We start from the raw sequence: 13,978 nt of genomic DNA on the forward strand, positions 1-13,978 counted from the left end.
ATTAACTTTTAAATTTTTGTTCTCTAATAATATTATGATTTAGTAATATAATGCTACTACTAAATAAATACCCTTAATTATTTTTGATATTATAGGCTTAATGCTTGATTTTTGAGATATATATATATATATATATATATATATATATATATATATATATATATATATGAAGAAATTTATATCTTTAGTAGCTATTATATTCGGTAAGTCCTCTCTTCTATGGAAATCTATCGGTTTAGTTTCATGTAACTATAAATTAATTAGAGGATAGGGTGTGGTAAAGGAAATATTATTATTTAATAAAAATTAAATTTATGTTATACAATTAATAATATTTTATAAATTAATATTTGATGTGAAAATTTTATAGATAAATATTAATATGTCAATATTAAATTAAATATTAATATTTCAAATTAATAAATATAAATTTTATAAATTAATTATAGCATATCAATTTGTATATTATGTCATGTTAATATTTAATAACTTGTCTAATTTATCCTTATTTAATTAAAAATTAATTATCCAAAAATACTGATAATAAATTTATATTGTATATAACAGGAATTTAGAGTTATATTTTGAAGAGACATATTGTTTTATATAAAAGTTGGCAAAAAAGTTGACTGAAGCGTCCCCCTCCAACGTAAATGCATATATATATATGGTGGCAAAAAAAAAAAAAAACTCATGAATCATAGTTAGGAAAATCGGGACAAAGAATTTCGAGTCCACAGTGCAGAGTTATACAGCTTCATCAACACAGTTAGTTCACCATAGAACAAACCCCATTCATGACGTTGTTCGTTCAGCCTTTTCACCCTCTAAAAGCTTTAGCTCCTGGCGCCAGCTTTCCACTTTTGCCAACTTCTCCAACTGCTCTGGCTTCATATCCTCTGGTGCAGTTTTCTGCTGCTGACCTTCTGCAATTCGAATCTGGACAAAGGGAACAACATTTGAATCAACCAATCATATAAAACAAGATCGGCAAACTCTAAGTTTTTGAAACACATTGGAGTCCCCGTGACTTCCAAATTTTTCATAAAACCAGTAGAGAGGCAACAAAGAAAGAAGCTATTTACAAATTTACAGGGTAGAACACTAAATTGTGTTACAAACAGTTAGTGATGTCAAAGGAGCTTAATCATATTGTAATTAACATAATTCCCAAAGTTATCATAAACCCAGCTGAGTCACTCCCTAGCAGTGTAAGTGCTCAGTCATTACAAAGCATCACAAGCCATCAATTTGGTTTTACACCAATAATATCCGATGAGTGAACATAGATCAAGCCACTGTTGTGCTTTGAGAAAAGATAAAACATAGGAAAGAGGAAAATTAGAACAAAGGGCAGAGTCTGAAGAAGCAGAGAAGAGAAAGATGGGGGGGGGGGGGGTGCGCTGGCACACAGAGAGAGAGAGAGAGAGAGAGAGAGAGAGAACTTGTATTGATTATCTTGAATGAAGCCAATTACAGCTCAATAACTCTATTTATATCCGTTTTGGCTTCAGTAACTAATAGCTTGTCATAAACCAGTTCAGCTAACAAACTAAATAAACTATTCTCAACTTTTTTTCCCTCTCCTTTGCATTTGATATTTACGGTGCTCCTCAGTCACAACTCACAACAGGCATGTACAACATGATATCTGAAAACTAATTTGGTTTTACACCAGTAGTGTCAACAATGGATGCCATCATTCTTGTAGGGAGGATAATTGAGCTAACGAGGTCATGTAGTAGAGTAATAAAAATAGTGGGTACAAGAGGGAGTATGTTATATAGAAAGGGTAAGTATGGAGAGATATTACAAGCACAAGGACTGTTGAACTCAATATAGATGAATTACTGGATACAGTTGGCTTTCGCCTAGGACATGCTTTTAACCATTATCTTTTGCTCCAGTCATGGATGTACTAATCAAGCATATTCAAGAGAGTAATTAACCATACAAGCTATTTATTGATAACATAGTTCTAATAAATGAAACAGAAGGCAAGATAGCTAAAAGCAGGAGTTGTGGAAGAATAAATAGGATCCAAAGGTTTTTCAATGAAGCAATGTACGTGCATTACAACCAGGAACAGGCAATAACTTATCATTAGATTAGATGTAGATGATCTGAAGCAGTCCCTATTTGTAATACCTACATTGTATTATACAAGGGTGATATTGAGGAAGCTATGGTGGAAGTGAATAGATAAATTCATTAATAAGAAGTGAAGGAGGCATCCAAAAATATAAAGGTGACTTTGGGGGTTTGGGGGGGGGTGGGGGGAGTAGTTTGAATAATAATTATGACAACAGAAGTAACATGGAAAGCACATTTGAAGAAAATGACTCAACACACAGAAAGTGAATATGAATATCAAACTATAAAACAATGAATTCTTAACAAGATTCCTTTAAAATGTGTGCGCACGTGTTTACACCAGATAATAATATTAGCCTTTTTTGGCATGTCTAGAAGGGGGGCCAGCTATGCAATTTCTTACAAGTGCATAATGCAGTGATTCAGTGAAGAACAAAAGATAAACAATATAATAACATGGAAGAATAAAATATGGCTAATTTATAAGATAGAGAATATATTTATAAATTATTTTTATTTAATTTTTCATTGTAAAATTAGGAAGTTTAGATTTTTATTTTTAATAAGAATTCTATAAGGTTTAGAATTTCCTAGTTAGTATTGGTTTTATGTTCCTAGTTTGAGTTTGTTTAGTATTCCTAATTTGTTTAGGTTTAGTATTCCTAATTAGTTACAATTAGACTAGTTGATAAACTATAAATACCTTTGCCTAGGTATTTTATTTGGAGAGCATATTATTATGATTATAATTGAGAATTAATAAAAGTTAGAGAATTTGTTTGTCCTCTAAATTTTAAGAATTTGTCTCTAGAGAATGTGTCTCTCTACACTTTTGAGAAATTGTTTCTCATCCATTATTCCCCTTTGTTCCCCTGGTTCTACATCATCATACCTTCTTTTTAAGTGCACGAATTCTTTTTTCAATATCTTGAGATGGAGCACTTGGATCTGAAGCCTCTGTCAAGTCTGCAGGAGGAGTACTAATGATAGGATTTGCAGAAACAGCCAGCTCATTCATTAGAGATGTCAATGACTTGACAGATTCTGAAGTGTGACCTACATCTTCAGCAGGTTCTTCATTTTCCATATTGCCATCTGCCATTGCTTCCACGTTCTTACCCTTTTCAAGTGCAGCCTGCTAACAATAATATGTTAATCAAACTTGCACTCAAATTTACAGTCAAGGACACATGAAAATTCCTTTTAAAAAATGCACTAAATATTATATTCACAAAGTTCTAAAGGACTTATTTGTAAACTTTGAAGCTTTAACAATGATAATAACTAGGCAAGAATTCACATAAAATTTAACTTCATTGACTTTATATAGAATTGACAGTGAAACCAGGTAACCTACTAGCATATTTATGAACTGCATAAAAGTGTAGGCAGCATTCATGACCAACTATCAAAACAAGCATCCTCCAATGTTGACTGGTGGCAGAGATACTAAATAGTTTTCAGATGACTGAGTAAGCCAAAATAAACTTTAGCACATAGAGAGAACAGGATGTAACCCTTACATTTTTGCTTGAAACACTGTGCCACTTAACCAAAACGCATAATGATTAGTAAATTACCCAGTTTAGAGCGCCCACAAGTTACAGTGAGACTGGTGCTGTAGGAAATCCGCAAATGTCGAGCAGTTATCGTTTAGCAAAAACAACTCATCTAAATTAAGTTTCCTACTACATGTGGCATGTCTTTTCTCAACCTACCTTCCTACTGCAGTCTGCAGAAGATGATATTGAGAACATTATTTGCTGTCATAGCAAAAATTTCTATACCCAGGTAAATCACATTAGTATCTGCTGACAAAATTTTTCTCATGCTTGTGGACTTCTTTCTACAACTTTTGGTTGCACAGAGCATCCTATTTAGTTCCACAGAGGAATACTGGATAGTGATGTGTTTTCAAGTCCCCATCTTTGTCATTTTTCTAGTCCCCACCTGTGTCAAAACTTATGTGGATGGAAGCTCCAATAAGAGCAAATCAATAAAGTTTAGCAGTTGAAAGTTTAAAAGTTGATCCCACAGCAATGTTAGGGATAATGACTTCCCTTCCAAGTATATTGGCACTCTTCTAAGGTGATTAGCTGCCTGAAATAAAGTACCAATTGAAATCCTAACAAAATTCCCTATGTTTGGCAAGTTGACCATTCCCAATGGAGCCGTTATGAGCATAACTGAGAAAACTTTCCAATATTTGACCAAACAGTATTTGTTTGATTCAAAAACTTGATCTCACTTCTTATCAATGCCAAAGGTAACCTGGTATATTCCCAATCCCAAGAGACCTCTTTATCCCATGCAAGGATTGAGGACTAAGGCTTGAACTGATAATAAATATCCTAATTTTTTTTCCTGATATCTGATACAGGAATACATAATTAGGGATTGGAGTTAGATGTGACTGGCATTGGAAAAAATTGTCAATATGCTTTGTATTTTGGGAGGTTTTTCTTTGTGCTCTCATGACTGGAATTCACAAGCAGCACATGCACAGATTGACTTTGATTTAGCAACCAACACTATCACAGCTTTTCTAAATAAAACTCAGCTTACTGGCGCAAGTGTGGACCACAATAAATCTGGTGCTGTCAGCTACATAATTACTCTTAACTGGCGCAACATATAGAGGTCGCAGGAGTAAAAAGAATCCACGATATAAAAATGTTACAAGTTACAGACCATTATTAGTTTTTCCACTTTAAGGGTGGAAAAATGAACTGATGAAAATAATGCCCATCACAAATAAGAACAGTGAAATTGAGGCAAGACCATAAAAACAAGCGAGGAACATACCTGTAACCTCTTCTCCTTCTTTCGTTCATTCCTCTTTACTGATTTCGTCTTAGGCTTTACATCCAGATCTGGGTCATAACCTGGAGGCACTACCTGAGATTGCATCTCCTTTTTCAACTGCATCACAAAAAGACAATGAAACAATATCATTTCATTTTCACTTTGCCTAAGAGAAAGCCATGCCAACTTAACTGAGCCTTTCCATTCCTTTAAATTGCTTCCATTCAAAAGGGTCTATTTCATCAATTTGATCACTTTCCAATATCATGTCAATAAGCGATAAAACATAGGAATGAGAAATCTAATCTTTCAAATTTCTTTTTATTGAATCAGCAAGCTGAAAACCATTTAATCAATAGCTACCAGAGTGGATGTTGCTTCCGCTAATAACTTTATTGTACATTGTAAAACGTCCCAACTACAAACAAAGCACTGCATTTAGCCATCTAATATGTTGGAATTAATCATACAAATTTACAAAGATTCAACTTTCTTCTTCAATTTCTGAGCAACCAAACATAAATTAAGCTACACTAGCACACTAGTCAAACACAAACCAAACTTAAGGGTTTTGTACAAAAACATGTACATGAAATAATTGATATTGATACCAGAGCGCCTTTAGATTGGTAGATGGCGACTTCGTCTTGAGGTACATAACCAGCGCGAATCCGAATGGGTTTTCGTAGAGTACCATCGGGTCGTCGGGTGGGAGCTACAATTCTCTCTCCTTCTTTTAGGGTTTTGCTTAACTCTGCCATTTTCTCGAGCTGCTCTTCTTCTCGTCGTTGTCCTCCTCCTCCTCTGCTGTGATTACTGCTAGCCATTGATTAATTAGTATTTCTTAATTGCGAAATCAAATTGGGTGATTGATTGATTGATTGAACGATCGATCAATCATTGATTGATTGGAATTTTCTGTTCTGAGTTCACTCACTCCCCTCCCTTCCTTGCTTCGCTACAGCTTTGCTGCAATGATTTTTAAAAAATAATAAAAAAAAATCCATTTGCATTTTTTAAATTTTTTTAATTTATTAACTACTTGATTCTTTAATTATTGATTATAAATTTTAATTCATTAATTATTATATTATATACTCATAATTAATATAATTTAAATAAAAAAAATTAAATATTTCATATGGAATCATGTGCAATTTTTATATAATATTTAGCAATGAATTAGTAATATTTATTTTCAGATAATGGCTTACTAATTATGACAAATAATTCCTCTTACTCCTCTTCCAACAAAATTTTAATAAAATATAATTAATAAAATTTTCTATAATTAATAAAATATATAATTCTTTTTTATATGATAGTTTTAAATTTCATTTACTATTAATTTAATTTATATAATTAACTGAATTGCTTTGTTAAATAACAAAAGCTTGCATTACAACGCATATAGATTTTTGGGGTAAAACTTAAATTCATGTCTATGTATTATATTGGATAATTTATAATTTAACTTTTAAAATATTATAAAACTAATATTAATTTATTTTTTAAATAAATTAATTTTGAGATATATTTTATGTTAATAAAATATTATTTTATTAAAATCATTATTAATTAGTGTATTAAAATTATAATAATTAATTTTATTTTATTTTTATACAGTTTAATATGGCCTTGATTTATAATTAATAAATAATTGATTTTAATTAAATAATATTTATTAATAGAAATATATCTTAAAAATTAATTTATTTTTATTAAAAATAAAAGAATTAAATTATATTTTAAAATATATTAAGTACTAAATTATATATATATATATATATATATATATATATATATATAATTTAAATTATGATTTTCAAATTTAAATACACCATATAAAGGCTCCATAAAATTTATTTTGTTTTATTTTCACTTTCAATGAAGAGTGGTTTACGAAATTAGTTAAAATTTTTAAAGAGGAAAAATAAGGAAAAAAATAATTTACTTTTATATTTTTTAGATAAATCATTAAAATAAAAAAATATAATTTTTTAAAGTATAGGAGAAAATAATTATTATATCCTCATTTTCTTTCTTAGTAAAATATGGAAGTAAATTAATGTAAATAATATTTTATTAAAATTAACTCTCTCTCAAGTACAACCATATGCTTATTATTTGATAATTAGTTTACATTTTCTAATTATTTAACAATTAGTTTATATTTTTTAATTATAAAACTTTATAAGCAGTTGAAACCTATAATTTAATAAAATAAATATTAAAACTCAACCACTTATATTTATCATTTAAGGATTATACTTTTTCAATGTGAAATTTATAATCTCAATAAAATTTTTTTTTCTTCTCTTTATTTTCCCCAATCCAATCAGAGGGTCAAAATTAAAAATCTGATGAAAAATTATCTCTTCGCTTAAAAAAAAAAGTTAAAAGAACAAATAATAGATAAAAATCATTACAAATCACTATGATCTAAGCCCCAATTAGGGCATTAAAATTCAAAATGTTTTCATGTACTCTAACAAAGTATCCATTTCCAACCCACCTTTTGTTCATTGATATACAAATACAAGAAACCTGGCAGTTTTTTTCACTCTGGACAATTAGCATAATCACATTATGTCAAAATTTTAATACTCTGCAGGTCTAGTGGAAGTATCTCTGAAATAATAGCTAATCACCTCTTCGAGCTCAATCGACACGATTTGTTCAGCACTGCTGAATGAGGTTGCAGCTGAAAGAATTTGTTTACAAATAATCATTCTCTTTTATCCTCTTCAGTTTCATCATAAACATCTGTGGTCCCAGCATTTTTCTCTTTCTTTTCAACTAAACTGATATCACCATCTGTCTTTCCCCTTGTTAAAGAATGAGCTTCTTCATCATCAGATTCCTCTCCCACTTCTTCTGAGTAGGCATACCTGTGTAGGTTGGCAGAAAAAGTCAGGCATAAAAAGGTGGTACAAGGACATTGTGGCAATGTGTTTTGGGTGAAAATTGGCCAGAGACCTGGCCCAAATGCTAATGCGCAGGCATTTTTAATAAGAAAAAAAATAATAAATTGAACAACTTTCAAAATATGCTATACCGTTGCGAGCTTTGAGATGGAGCCCAGAGATAGCAAATAACACAAAGCAAGGCGAATGCAACAATGTCCCAGAAAGCAGTAATGATCCATGCGCTTAACCAGCGCTCATTAAATGGATCGGTTGCTTTGAAGTAAACCTATAAGAAAGCAAATCAGATTGATTAAAAACTGAGCAAAACACATCCACAACTTAACGTTTAGAAGAGCAAATTATATGCATAAAGATACTTTACATCTATCTTCCAAGACAATCTTTGTAGATTTGTTTGCATTTTCTCATTATTTGTGACTCCACAAATAGTAATGAAGAATATAATTAGAAGTAAATCTAATAAATTTGCACAGAAACCGATCTGCTCTATGCCACAGATCATACCTCATAAGCTATCCAAGCAACAGAAGCTATCACTGCCACAGCTAGCGCATTTGAGAACTTCCTATAGATATCCAACTTAACAGAACTTCTTTTTGCCTGCATAATAATAATAATTTTGGAATCCAAAAGTCAGATGTTAGGAAGCAAAAATTGTAAAAATGACAACATGAAAAACAACAAGCACTGATAATAGCAAGACATTAAGATTTCAAACAGAAACAGATGACCATCACAAGTTATTACCTGTAGCTGCTCCAATGTCCTTGAAAGAGACGTAAATATCCACAGTATCAAAAATGCATCCAGGAATGCATCAGGAAGGACTAGAAACAATCTTGCTCTTCCTGATACGTCATTAATATTCCCCACATATTCAGTAATATCTAGCAACTCAGATGCCAAAAAATATGTAAATCCAAGAAGAAGCACCTTTGTGGTAAGACCACCGAGGGTGGGCCGCACAACACCATAACCCATTGAAATTGAGAGCATAAGAAGACGAGCTAATGTTTTCCTTATAGCTCCAACTGTCACAACCCAAGTTGTAATTGCAACTGGCCTTGTTCCTGTGCTGTTAAAATTTGCATACTCAGAATACCAAAGAATCATCTCGAATAATCCTAGGGCAATAACAGCTGTGATGCAATGCTGAAGTTGCAATATGTCCTTCCAAAACCTCATGTATTGGGTGAACCAAATAACACTAAGTAGAAGATATGCAAGAGACATGAGCACATAAAACTTCATTAAAGGGGCCATCCTACCAGGCAAATAACCATCAGGATTCTTCCAAACTGTCTTTCCACTCATTATTAGACCCTTGAGTTTCGGATCACAAGTGATAAAGAACAAGTTATACATTCCAGTTTTTGTGATGTTAACATACTCATCTCGAATGTTTGTAGATAAGTAGTTACCACTGAATTGTACATTCAAAACAATAGGCCACTTAATGTCTGTAGCTGAAGGTATCCTAATGACTTCACCTTGCTTGCAACCTTCCAGCTTAGCAAGATCAGGGGTACAACAAATAGATCTTTGTCCACCATAAGCAGAACCACCAATATTATTCCGATCAGCTGCCTCAAAAATCACAACCTGTACCAATCCTGTACTGTGTTCCATTTCTGAATGCTCATCAGCAGCATCCTTGGTCCTCCAAAAAGTGATATCCCTAAACCTGTTCGAATTGCATATACACACTAAATCAAACTTTCAAGATAAATGCATGAATTAAACAACCAGGAGAATACCAGAATGGATAACATCATATGGTCTTTAAAAATATGATGCATTGCTAGGAACACAACACAATTAAATCCAGGGATTAATACCTGCACCAATCTAAGAACCATAATCTCTCTCTCTCTCTCTCTCTCTCTCTCTCACACACACACACACACACACACAGCCCGCGCATGCCACTGACTACTTACAAATTATATTTTGGCTAAACTCAAAACATCTTTCATGCAATACAAATTATATTTTGGCTACTTAATTTTCCTCCTTAACATTTTGATTTTGCAGTTAATTGGAAAGCAAAGAATGCCATGCAACAATTTTGCGAAGTCACATAAATCTGTCTTCCATTTCTATAATTTTCACTAGAAACAATAACGTAGAATCGCTTTAATAAGATTGTAATCTGATAACTGGCTAAAACAAAAAATGCGTAGCTTCCATAATCTCCTGCTTTAGATTCCTCAGCTCTCATGGCACCTAAACTCAATCAGCAACCTCAGATCTCATGTAAGCAAAACCCACCCAATGCTTCTTTAAACCCAAAAACCCACAAATATTTTTCATCTATGCAATGCAACATCAGATCCAATTTTGACTTCCACTAGAAAAATCGAAGACCTTCAAATCACACATTTTTCCAATAATTCAGAAGGAATTGATAAGTACCTGATATAAGAACGGCCATTTGGGGTGGAAGAATCAGAGGCAAAAATGCCTTCGCTGCCACCGGAAAGAAGGTAAGCATTTCCAACTTCGTTCAAGGATTCTTTGTCGTAGATGTGGATAGAGGCATTGGTGAGATTTATTGTTGAAGATAGGAAGAAGAATGAGTATGTGAGAATGAGAAGAAGAATGGGATAAGATCTGCTTCGATATGCGAAATCCATGGCCAGAGAGAGAAAGAGAGAGAAGAGAGAGAAGGAGATGTTAGCGGCGAATTTGAAGGGGGAGATTCAGAGATGCAGGTGACGGTGGATGTGGACGGAAGGAGGAGGGAGTGTGAAAGAAAAGCAAGGATCGCTGTCGGTGAGGAGAGCACAAATGTGGGTTTACGCGCCAACGAGGACGTGATGGTCCTGAATTAGTCTATGATCTTTCTTTTTAAAAAAAATAGTCAAAATTAAGGATAATTATATATATTTTTTTCTTTTTTAGGACATGATTTAAAATTAACTTAATATATTTTATATTATGAAAATATGATATTAAGACATATTAAGTGTATTTTTTTAGTTAATTAAAAAAATTAAAATATCTATCAATAAAATAATAAAATCATTGTATTTTTAAAGAGAGAATTTAAATTTAATTATTAAATAATATATTATTAAAAAAGATATTTATAAGTTCTAAAAGAATCCGTAAAATAAAAATGAACATAGATAATATTTTGATTTATTAAAATTTAATTTTTTTGACAAGTTACATATTAAGAAATATTTTTATTTTTCTTTTATAAAGACATTTCATATAAATAGGATTTAAAAATTTTTACCAGAAATTTTAAATTTTAATTATTGGGTGTCCCATAAAAAAAGATGATTTATTTTAAGTCATGTGAAGTGGAGTGATTAGTGATATAAGATGAATCATCACATTCAATTAGATGAAAATAATTGAATAATTCTCATCAATCAATTTTCTTTAAATTATAGAAAATGACAATTCATCAATCAACTTTATTTTTATATATTATGAAAATGACAATATATCCATTGTATAATAATAACAACCAATAAAAATGACATAATTTGAAATTGCATGATTTTTCAACCATCAAGAAATTACTAAAATGCTGCAAATTGTCATTCAACTAATAATTTAGGTTAATGGTTATTATTGCCTCTTTCATTGATGGATTGGAAAGTGAAGCTGGTGGAGTATTAATTTTCCGAAGTTCAGGCCTGAAGGGCTAATAATTTAATTTAAGGTTAATGATTATTACTGAAAAGGCTAACAGATGGAAGCTTTCATAACAAAACACTGCAAACCAAAAGCCATTGCCTTTAAACATCAACCCAGCCAGTCGCGGGAGCTCAAAAGCAACAATCACCACCATCAAATAGCTACTAACAGAGGGGGAACTGGGTAGAGCTCATGCCTCTCAATCTTCTACAGCTTATTAGAGGAAGGGGAAGGGGGTCTGCAACCAAAAGAGCTAAGCTCAACGATCTTAAGATACCCACATTCACACATGCAAATAGACCCTTCATATGACGATGGACTCTGACGACGAGTGGTGCCATTCCAACAGAACAAAGCCACAAACATATCAAATTGATAAAACTCTTACCAAGTCCTTCAGATCTGTAGAAACCAGACAACAAAAGCTTATTTATTCCCACACCCAGATAGGGAGAGCTACCCACACTAGGTTGGGACAAAATTGTTTTTACTGAGGCAATTTGAACCTAGAGGCTTAGCATGATAATAGGTGTAGAAGCATTGCAGAAACATCAGAAAAGAGATACTTTCCTGGAAAAAATTTCAACCTGGGTAGTAATATAGACTAAAAAATATTCAAAATTTGAAAGCAGGAGCATTAAATAAACATTTTGAAACTGATACAAGTTCATCTAGATATCTAAAGTGCTAAGAGAACGATATTAAAAAAAATCATATTGATTCATTGAAAACCAAAAGAAATGCAAGAAACCCTGACCTAATCCACCAAATGAATATGAACTGTAGAATCAAATTGCTATCTACCTCAAGCAGAAAATCGTATAACATAAACACTTGGAATCAATGATTGATTAATATAGATAGTATTGATCATCAATTTTCCAAAAAGAAAAACATAAACTTCTTGTAAATCCAAGACAAGTACTTGAAATTCTCAGTAAGTAGAGGAATTAGATAGCCTAAGGCACTCATTTTGGCACCTCCTTAAACACACATCATTCCTGCTACTTTGATGAGGATCTATTTTGAGACTCATTGAAGCCAGAATCCATGATATCTACTGAAGACGGTTTGACATCATCCACTAGAGAAGATTGTGTCTCAACAGGTGGTGCAGGTTCTCTAGGAAAAGTAGTAGCAGTAGTAGAGTTGGGTTTGAGAAGAAAGCCTCCAAGACCAATTTCATTGTATGATATTTGCAGGTTGTTTGCATTATAGATAAGCAGATCCTCTTCATTTTCAGTCAAGATGAAAGGATCCTGCTTCAAAATATTTCGAAGATCCCTTTGGAGTCTTTCAATGGCTGTACTGCTCTGTTGAAACATTAAAGACCTCTTTCTCGAAGGTATACAAGACTTCCAAAAGCTTCCCTGGATTTCCCCTGCAAATCATAAACATTTCATTAAAATTCCAGCCTGATTTTTCGGTCCAAGTTTTAACAGGCCTGAAGAGTTGCTTTTGTGGTAGTTTGAAATTTTTAAAGACAATGAGGGGCTGTCAGGATTTTACAATACCGAAAATTTTGCTTAGACTCAATTTATCATGGATCTAAAACATGATATGTATGGACGTATTTATTTATTAGGTCTATAATAAATCAGGTTACATTTTTCCTTAGGATACAAATGTTGGACCATTAAACTATTAATTCATTATAACTACGGTGAATCCTATCATAATCAATGATCGAAATCTATTGACTGCACAACCATTGCGTGAAATTATTAAAGGAAATTCCACATTTACGTGAGTGAAAGTGCACAGGGTATATCTAATTTCTCCAATTCTTCAATGGTTTTACCCAATACCGACAGGAACTTACCTGGAATTTCACCTCCAAGCCCTTCTTTTATCTTGCAGCAGCTCTGGGGACATGAACATGATATTGCAAACTCTGAGCTAGATTTATTCCTTGTAGAATCATCAGAAGCAGTAGAATGGCAAGCCTTAGAGGAGAAGTTCTCTTCCACTTTCAATTTGCCTTCCTTTGGAACCATCCTTGAGCTAATTCTTACCCTTTTAGCAATTGGTTGTCCTTGGGCATGCTTAGGTGCATAGTTTGCAAGAGTTCCTCTTATCCTGTACCTTGATCCACAGGCATTGCATAGCACTGGCTTCTCAGGTGGTCCATTTCGCCATAGTGGAGTGCCTGTTCCAATGCTTGGTTGAATGAATTTTAGGTGAAGGGAAGCAATCTTGAACGAGAATACATAGAACGATACCAAGGCTTGGTGTGTTTCACGAAAAGTAACTCATATATGTAACATATTTTCAATGGAATTTATTTTCTAAAAAATTTTTTTTTATAAAAATATTTTCTTTTACATGTTTGTGTTATTCATGTATAAGAAGTCTTTTTTTTTTTCAAAATAACAATTTTCTCTTTGACTATGAAAAATTAACTATTTTATAAGCGTTCCAAATGTTAAAAAACACAAAAAAAAAAAATTCTATAAAATATTTTCACAAAACAAATAAAATCTAAATAAAAGCTC

At 32.3% G+C, this 13,978-nt stretch overlaps 3 protein-coding genes across 3 annotated transcripts; all 3 read right to left on the bottom strand.

The window, feature by feature from the left end:
* Positions 1-679: 679 nt before the first annotated feature.
* On the bottom strand, positions 680-5,886 carry LOC110649488 (partner of Y14 and mago). Its single transcript, XM_021804074.2, has 4 exons — positions 5,511-5,886; positions 4,900-5,016; positions 2,987-3,229; positions 680-939 (listed from the first exon to the last, which is right to left on the bottom strand). Exons 1-4 carry the CDS (start codon positions 5,724-5,726, stop codon positions 796-798), a joined length of 720 nt encoding a protein of 239 aa, XP_021659766.1. The 5' UTR covers positions 5,727-5,886; the 3' UTR covers positions 680-795.
* Positions 5,887-7,295: 1,409 nt separating this feature from the next.
* LOC110649487 (uncharacterized) lies at positions 7,296-10,651 on the bottom strand. Its single transcript, XM_058151030.1, has 5 exons — positions 10,245-10,651; positions 8,577-9,513; positions 8,334-8,429; positions 7,958-8,094; positions 7,296-7,790 (listed from the first exon to the last, which is right to left on the bottom strand). The coding sequence occupies exons 1-5, from the start codon at positions 10,463-10,465 to the stop codon at positions 7,628-7,630; spliced, it is 1,554 nt and encodes a 517-aa protein (XP_058007013.1). The 5' UTR covers positions 10,466-10,651; the 3' UTR covers positions 7,296-7,627.
* A 1,659-nt stretch (positions 10,652-12,310) lies between these two features.
* LOC110649485 (GATA transcription factor 26) lies at positions 12,311-13,702 on the bottom strand. The gene is made up of 2 exons (XM_021804068.2): positions 13,306-13,702; positions 12,311-12,864 (listed from the first exon to the last, which is right to left on the bottom strand). Exons 1-2 carry the CDS (start codon positions 13,478-13,480, stop codon positions 12,488-12,490), a joined length of 552 nt encoding a protein of 183 aa, XP_021659760.2. The 5' UTR covers positions 13,481-13,702; the 3' UTR covers positions 12,311-12,487.
* Between the last annotated feature and the right edge of the window lie 276 nt (positions 13,703-13,978).

Source organism: Hevea brasiliensis, chromosome 8 (genome assembly GCF_030052815.1).
Source record: "Hevea brasiliensis isolate MT/VB/25A 57/8 chromosome 8, ASM3005281v1, whole genome shotgun sequence".
Taxonomy (NCBI): domain Eukaryota; kingdom Viridiplantae; phylum Streptophyta; class Magnoliopsida; order Malpighiales; family Euphorbiaceae; genus Hevea; species Hevea brasiliensis.

Bases quoted from the DNA above. Each gene is read 5' to 3' on its own strand.
- LOC110649488 (XM_021804074.2), bottom strand. From the start codon at position 5,726: ATGGCTAGCAGTAATCACAGCAGAGGAGGAGGAGGACAACGACGAGAA. The intron at 5,017-5,510 runs GTATCAATATCA...TTTGTGATGCAG, and splicing joins ACCAATCTAAAGGCGCTCTG to TTGAAAAAGGAGATGCAATC. The intron at 3,230-4,899 runs GTATGTTCCTCG...TATTGTTAGCAG, and splicing joins AGAAGGAGAAGAGGTTACAG to GCTGCACTTGAAAAGGGTAA.
- LOC110649485 (XM_021804068.2), bottom strand. From the start codon at position 13,480: ATGGTTCCAAAGGAAGGCAAATTGAAAGTGGAAGAGAACTTCTCCTCT. The intron at 12,865-13,305 runs GTAAGTTCCTGT...TATGATTTGCAG, and splicing joins GCTTGGAGGTGAAATTCCAG to GGGAAATCCAGGGAAGCTTT.
- LOC110649487 (XM_058151030.1), bottom strand. From the start codon at position 10,465: ATGGATTTCGCATATCGAAGCAGATCTTATCCCATTCTTCTTCTCATT. The intron at 9,514-10,244 runs GTACTTATCAAT...CAATTCGAACAG, and splicing joins AATGGCCGTTCTTATATCAG to GTTTAGGGATATCACTTTTT. The intron at 8,095-8,333 runs GTATGATCTGTG...GCTTTCTTATAG, and splicing joins TTGCTTGGATAGCTTATGAG to GTTTACTTCAAAGCAACCGA.